The 8,103-nt window shown below is 35.2% G+C and overlaps 1 protein-coding gene across 1 annotated transcript; it reads right to left on the reverse strand.

Annotated features, from left to right (window-relative positions):
- Positions 1 to 321: 321 nt before the first annotated feature.
- LOC110886286 (endo-1,3;1,4-beta-D-glucanase) lies at positions 322 to 6,768 on the reverse strand. The gene is made up of 7 exons (XM_022134067.2): positions 6,489 to 6,768; positions 6,399 to 6,420; positions 5,005 to 5,122; positions 4,811 to 4,901; positions 4,605 to 4,694; positions 2,756 to 2,853; positions 322 to 649 (listed from the first exon to the last, which is right to left on the reverse strand). The coding sequence occupies exons 1-7, from the start codon at positions 6,688 to 6,690 to the stop codon at positions 434 to 436; spliced, it is 837 nt and encodes a 278-aa protein (XP_021989759.2). The 5' UTR covers positions 6,691 to 6,768; the 3' UTR covers positions 322 to 433.
- Between the last annotated feature and the right edge of the window lie 1,335 nt (positions 6,769 to 8,103).

The following is an 8,103-nucleotide window of genomic DNA, read 5'->3' on the forward strand; positions in this document are numbered from 1 at the left end:
ACATGATAAAAAAATTTTTTTGAGATACCCCTAAGTTGATGTTCTAGTTCCGCCACTGCTTTGTTGTTCTTGTTGTTTTAAAGAATAACAAGGAAACGTGCATATCTTATCAAGCAATTGGGGTGACTTCGTTGTAATGCAACAACACTTGGCAGGTCAGCATTTCATATTTTCTGGGTGACGTGGTAAACCAGTCAAAGTGAAGCATCAACCTGTTGGACTGGATTGACTGATACCCGAACCTGAGCAAATGGGTCGGGTCAATGGCATCTCTTAGGGAGAAGGGATGTTGACATTTATCTTAAGTTGGAGACAATTGGAGAACTTAATTGAAGATAATTATAAAAGTAATAGATAACATCTTTGGCCACACTTTATTTAATTATTAAGGATCTTCTCAAACATCTGCCTGCATCTCTCCTTTATTGCATGTTTATAAACTGCACTTACCCATGGATTTCCCACGGGAATTGACGTGGGAATAGTAGCAATTTTCTAGTAGTGTTAGGTCTTTAAATGCTTTCCCAAACCAATCCACAAGATCCTGCTGAGCCTCTTTTGCAGATTTCACTTCTGTTGGATTGTCATCGTTGTATCTAATGGCCCAACCATGGCCGACGCCAGGATATATTTTCACAAAGTGGTAAACCTGTGTACCCGTAAAACACACTATTTAAGGGGGGTCTTTGGATGTAGTTTTTTAAAATGATATGTGATGCTAAATAATCAAAATCAAATAATCAGTTGTAATGGATGTAAAAAATAATGTTTGGATCTGCTTCAATTGTTCAAATTAATTTTTGATAATTTAAGAAAGGAGTTAATTGCCTGGATGGTCCCTGTGGTTTCACGTTTTTTCACGTTTAGTCCCCACCTTTTAGAAATAGCAGGTATGTTCCCTATGGTTTGTCATTTTGTTACTCGGATAGTCCTTTGACATTTACTCAGGGGACTATCCGAAGAAAATGACAAACCATAGGGAACATACCTGCTAGTTCCAAACTAACTGACATCTACTTGTTGGAAATCCGGACAACGGAAGTCATCATCTTAATCGTTCTGTACTCGTGTTTGTGTGTGTTTTATATGAACGTACAGAGAATAGATAAACATACATACATACAGAGAAACAATGGATATAATAGAATCTTGGTAACTAATAATATTCACAGAGATTACATATATATACTCGGTCGGTTAGTTTGATAACCGCCACTAACATAATAACCTATGATAACTATAATATTACATAATAATAATAAACAATATATATGCTAAGTTTATATTCTAACACCATCCCCTAAACTTAGCATCGGTAATGGCTCGTCACGTCGGCTTTGATGATAAACGCATTTTTCTTTAAACTTGTCATGATTCGTCCATACATCCACCTTGATTTGTTTCGTGATGTCGAGTACGGTAATATTGTTGTTCATTACCCATTTTGTCGCTGAAAGTCTTTGTTCTGTCGTTAAAGCCAATTTAGTGTTACTAAATCGTTCTGTCGCTGATCTGTTTCCTGTCGCTATCCTTCTTCTTTTGTCGCTAACTGCCGTCACTAAATCTGGACATCCTTTCTTCCTTTTTTGTTCCCGCCGTTTCTGCATCATTCTTTTCTTCATATTAACATCCGATGATACCGTTTCCGGTGATCGGTTCCGGTTGAATCCTTCACTCTCTTCTTCTTCTTCTTCTTCGTGATAGTCTCTATCATCATCTTGCCTGCATTTCCGGTCCCTGCTTCTTTCATCTTTATCACCCCTGTGTTTTCTCTTGTGATGCTTTCGGTTAATTTCCGATTTCTCTCTTGATTCCGTATCTTTGTCGTCTTCTCTATTGTAATAACCGTCCCTGTCTTCCTGCATCTTACCGTTCAGTTTTTGAACATCTTTACAGGCCAAAACATCTCTTTCGGAATCGTCTTCCTCTCTCCGTGTCATTACTTCGCCTGCATCTCCATTATCTTCGTGACGTCCCGATTCGTATTCCATTAATGCAATTTCGTATTGCAATTCCATTATTGCAATCTCTTGTTTCAAGATTGCAATCGCGCGTAATCGGGGATTCATATAATCGGAGTCGCTATTTGTTTCTCGCCTCTTCCCGTGTTTGTTTTCCATCTTCTTCATCCGTATCTTCCCAGGATCATGTAATTTTGATCCTAATTCTTCGTTTTCTAACCATGCGCTCTGATACCACATGTTGGAAATCCGGACAACGGAAGTCATCATCTTAATCGTTTCGTACTCGTGTTTGTGTGTGTTTTATATGAACGTACAGAGAATAGATAAATATACATACATACAGAGAAACAATGGATATAATAGAATCTTGGTAACTAATAATATTCACAGAGATTACATATATATACTCGGTCGGTTAGTTTGATAACCACCACTAACATAATAACCTATGATAACTATAATATTACATAATAATAATAACAATAATAATAATAATAAACAATATATATGCTAAGTTTATATTCTAACACTACTCAGGGGACTATCCGAGTGACAAAATAACAAACCATAGGGAGCATACCTGCTATTTTCAAAAGGTGGGGACTAAACATGAAAAAACGTGAAACCACAGGGACCATCCGAGCAATTAACTCTTTAAGAAAGTAATAGATAAAATGATAAAGGATGCATGCATTTATGTGTTTCCACATTGAAAAGTTTATATGAAATCTGGAATGTAAAGTTTTAGGTGCAAGACAAAATGTGTACTTAGCAATGGTTAGAAATATTACCTCATTTACGATTAGTGCGGCCTCGAATTCTTTGATGAGTTCAGGTGGAGAAAATTCGTCGAATTCAGCACCTAGTATCGCTATAGGGACCTTAACCCCTAAAATCATCATACCAATCAGATAACTATTTTATAGGCAAAAGATCAAATACAAATAATCTTAACATACTAAACATACAAATTGAAGGAAAACCCAAAAAGACAAGGTGGCATTTTTGTAATTACCACCAACTATCAAAGTTACAACCAAAAATACCTAAAAAAACAAAAAAAATTTTTTTAACATTTTTTATTAAAAAATCGCTACATTTCGTTAGCAAAAAAAAAAAAAACATTTTTTTTTTGCTGCTACTAAAAGTAGCGATTTTTTAATAAAAGATGTTAAAAAAATAAAATAAAATAATTTGTGTGTTTTTTTTTATTTTTTTAGATTTTTTTAGGTTTTTTGGGGGGTTTAGTTTTTAGCATTTTAGCTTGGGTGGGGTGGGGGGGGGGTTAGGTTTTTTTTAGGTTTTTGGGGGTGGGGGGGGGGGCGGGGGTTAGGTTTTTTTAGGTTTTTGGGGGTGGGGGGTTAAGTTTTTTTTAGGTTTTTGGGGGGTTGGGGTGGGGGTTAGGTTTTTTTAGGTTTTTGGGGGGTGGGGGGGGGGGTATGTTTTTTTTAGGTTTTGGGGGGGGGGGGGTGGGGGGTTTAGGTTTTTTTTGGGGGTGGGGGGAGTGGTTAGGGTTTTTTAGGTATATTTGTAGAGTAACTTTGATAGTTATTGATAATTACAAAAATGCCACCTTGTCTTTTTGAGTTTTCCTTCAATTTGTATGTTTAGTATGTTAAGATTATTTGTATAAGAACTTTACCCCTATTTTATAAATTCAACAATTCTCAGAAATTTAAAAAAGTGATGGCTAAAGTAACATAGATAGGAATTATATGTTGCAAAATGGCTTTGGTCATGAATGTTTATACATAACAGTGTGACATATATGATTAATAACAGATAAATGACTAGGAGACAAGTATCAAAGTCAAAGTTAAAAATGTGGAGAGAAAAAATGGCTATGCCATATATCATATGTTGAAGGGATCAGGTTGATTTTTAGGTTGTTATGAATTAGGTCTGCCAATAGTTTATTTTACATAAATTATAGGTTTCATCAATAACCAAAAATTTTAAATAAAATGTTGGAGGTTTTACGCATTAAGAATCCACGCCTTTAACCCGTTTGAATCATTAACAATAGAATATAACAATCAGCTTATTCGTAAGCATGGTTGTAGAACAAGGTTTCCAAGGCCGAGTACTCCTCGAGTAGTCGCTACAAGGTAGGCTGCCGAGACGACTTTCTCTAAATCCGCCTAATTACTCGGAATCGATCAAACGCGGTCAAACTTGGCCAAAATCGGATCTAGTAGGTCAATTCGGGCCAAGTTTGACTTAAAAAATAATAAAACATAATTTATATGACTATCATATTAAATAATGAATATCATTTTCACGTATTTTGTTATAAATATTAGTAAATTTATGTTATTAGACATATATTTAATTTCCGAAAACTAATTTCTTTATAATTTAACATGTCCGAGTACTCCCCGAGTACTCTCCGCCAATGCCGAGTACTCTCAACTCCCCGCTCGACCGACTAGGGAGCGCCTAGCGACTTTTGCAACCATGTTCATAAGTAAGCAGGTCAAAAGTGGCGTTATTTTAGAAATTACACGAAATGATTAAACAAATGGTTCAAAAATTCAAACTAAATGACACCAACCTTTTTGTTGATAGATGCTAGGTTTTATTCTTCAAAAAGTTTCAAGAACCACGGGATTATGATTAATGTTGTGGAGCAAAACATACCCTTGATATCATCTAAAGTGACAAAATTAGGATGTAAGAGTGCTGCAACTTGTATTTCGGCTTCCTTTGCTAGATCTACAACCGCCTTAGCTGTTAAACACAATTAATACTATTGAGCCAGCCAAGTATAATTCTAGTAATAACATTAATTATAGACCAACCAAATTGAATGTTAATAAGGTTGTTCGGAAGCTAGTCGATCTTACCTCCCCAACAAAAACCTGCAGACCCAATTTTGGATATACCCTTCTCTTTGAGAGCCTCTACAACTGGTTTAGCAAATTCAACTGTTTGCTCCTACAGAAAAAATATAAAGGGTAGAAATGGTATTTGACTTTCTATATAAATGGATTAACAAAATTTAGTTGATAACAAGATGTGGATTGAATATATAACTAACAGGTGCATGCTTTTTTGTCCAGTCATCTAACTGAGTTTCAGGAGTCCAATAGTCTCCAAATAAGAAATCAGGAACAAGTACATAATATCCAGCAGCTGCAACTTTGTCTGCAAGTTGCCTGCAAAGTTAAATTAAACAACATATTCACAATCTACACTCAAAAATCCCATTACATAAGGGTGTTCGGTGTGGCTTTCGGTAAACCCACTTTACCGATTCGGTAAAGTGTGGCAAACCAATGCCAACCTTTTGCCACATGAAGTGTTTGACGAAATGGGTTTAAAATCGGTGAGGCTTTACCGATGCGGGGAAGGAGAAAGGAAAGAGAGAGGTGGGTGTGGGGTGGGGTCCATTCCAATCTCAACCAATCAATTTTTTTTCCTTTTTTTTATTTAAAAAGTTTACCACTTCACCAAATGTTTAAACCATTGCCAACACTTTTTAGCAAAGTTTAAACATTTTTGACTAATTGACATGACGCGCTCTAATTGGTCGGTTTTTTGGTTTACCACTCCAAAGTGTTTAACCACTCCTTACACCCTAAGGGATCCACGACTGTCAAGTGGCATTTCCCGGGGGAACTCCCAAAAAAGCCAAACTTTGAAGCCAGCGTGGGCCCGGTTAAGACAACATAGTATGGCCAGAGTGGGGCAACACGGGGCTCTCCGATTTAGAGAGTGTGTTAACCTTATACATGAAATTTACCATTAAAAAAAACAACACTTGCAAATAAATGGTGTTTGTCTAATCATTATTATCAAGAACAATATACAACATATAAAAGAAATAAGAATTTGACATAATTACAGACACGTCTTGTACGTTTATTCAAAACTACAACGGTCGTCCTTCCAGTCTCGTCCTTTATGTTGTTTTTTTTTTCTTGAAGTTTATTAAGTTTTGCAATTAAATGTTATCACATGTCTAACACGTGATAGCACTTAAGTGCAAAACATTAAGGACGACCGTTGTAGTTTTGAATATAACGTTTTCTGTAATATTTTCTAAGAAATTTAAAAACAAGAAAAAATTATCTTATTTAACTAATGAATTTAGTGTAAATAATATTAAATATAACAGATCCAATGACATGTATCATGTGATGATGCTAAAACGTAAAGAACGTTTTCTATAATTTTGTCAAAGAAATTTAAAACAACAACAAAAAAATAGCTTATTTAACAACTAATGAATTTAGTGTAAATAATATAAAATATAACAGATCCAGTGACATGTATCATTTGATGATGCTAAACACCATATATGCCTAAAAAAAATTAAATAAATAAATAACAATCCCTTAGAAAACAAAAAATAAAAAATCAATATTGAAGATTAATTTTACAAAAAAATTACTTCAGAAGCTGTTGTTGCTACAGGGAATAGTGGAATACCTCAGTTTGGGAGCTTCAAAACCTGCACAAAAATACCAAATATATAAGTGTCCAGTGAACAAAAAATCACAAATAAAATAAATGGATTACCAAATATATCAGAAACAAGAATAATGGCGGTTATGGAATCAGGATTGCCGGAAACGTAGGAACTGAGTGATGCAATTTGCAAGACCTCACCACCGTCTTCCTCGCCAGAGGAGATAGCCGGAGGATTTTGGCAGCACTTTGGGCCAGACATCGTTGGTTGGTACTCAATCAGGTTTTGCAGTGAGCTGAAACCAGCTCTCATATTGATTGATAGCCATTTTAATGTGTAAGGAAGGGACCCAGCAACCTTAAATTTCACGTGATCAGATTGATTGCCATAGATGTAGTTGGTTCCACTCACCTGCTATTATAATGTTGATCGTGTTAACTGTTGTTTGTAAACTAATAGAGTTATTTACATGAATGGTCGATGTGATTTATCGATATTGCAAGTATCATTCTATGTTTCTTAAAAGTTACACGGTTAGTCTCTATGATTTACTCAAATGTGATACATGCGATCCTTAGAGTAGATGAGCGTTAAGTTTGTTGCTACCCAGCTGACAAAAATGACATTTAAGGTTATACGGTTAGTCTCTATGGTTTTGGGCATACTGATTGTATGAAGGCATACGGCTCGTATGGTTGCCCAGCTGACAAAAATGACATTTAAAACGTTTCTAGCTCGGATTTCATAATCTTAATGTCTAGGATCGAGCCTCAACACTTGTTTTCGAACAAAACACTTCTGCAACTCCATGTTGAACTTTCTCACACACAAAAACTGTTTGACCTGCACTGTTTCCGTTGGATTAATTGGTTTGCTTACGGGTCATGGGTTGGCACGTTATCGGGTCATGGGTAGGGGTCGTTCTATAATATCTTAGATTGTTGTATTAATTTGCAAAGTTGGATGCTTGGAATAAAAAGTCTTCACGTACGGATGTTGCATATGGCTGGTAGTTGAAGACTAAAAGCACATAGGTATTATGTTTAAGGTTTTATTTAATAATAATACTAGGTTAGAACCCCGTGTATTATACGGGTTGAACAAATGTAATTTTATATATTAAATAATAAAAAAATATATCTCTAAGAACCCCATGTATTGTACTGAATAAATGTAATTTTATATACCAAATAATAAAAACCTGTGTATTGTACGGGTTGAATAAATCTAATTATATATACTACATAATAAAAAAAAAAGTTATATTTTTAAAACACTATGTATTACACGTGTTAAATAAATGTAATTTTGTAACCTTGTATATTACACGGGTTGGATAAATGTAATTTTATAAACTAAATAATAAAAAAGTTATATCTTTATAAACCCCGTGTATTATACAGGTTCAATAAATCCAATTATATATACTAAATCATTATCATCATCATCATACTCAGTAAATCCCACCAATAGCAAAGCTAAGGTAGGGTCTGAGAATGGTAAGATGTAGACAGCCTTACCTCTACCCCGTAGGAATAGAGAGGCCGCTTTCAGTGAGAGCCCCAGCTCGATAGTAGTTTTGCATCAAGCCTTGGATATAAGGCACATAACACTCAACAATCGGGACAAAGACCGATTAGTGCATGGTCCCTTTTGTCTTTCTACTATCAACGCCACCACATGATGATGATGCATGATTAACTATCCTCCGCTTATAACGTTATT

This window comes from Helianthus annuus, chromosome 10, assembly GCF_002127325.2.
Source record: "Helianthus annuus cultivar XRQ/B chromosome 10, HanXRQr2.0-SUNRISE, whole genome shotgun sequence".
Taxonomy (NCBI): Eukaryota; Viridiplantae; Streptophyta; class Magnoliopsida; order Asterales; family Asteraceae; genus Helianthus; species Helianthus annuus.

Coding starts and splice junctions, on each gene's coding strand:
- LOC110886286 (XM_022134067.2), bottom strand. CDS start 6,690: ATGAGAGCTGGTTTCAGCTCACTGCAAAACCTGATTGAGTACCAACCA. Junction 6,421..6,488: donor TCTTGTTTCTGATATATTTG/GTAATCCATTTA, acceptor ATTTTTGTGCAG/GTTTTGAAGCTCCCAAACTG. Junction 2,854..4,604: donor CACTTTAGATGATATCAAGG/GTATGTTTTGCT, acceptor TGATGATTTTAG/GGGTTAAGGTCCCTATAGCG.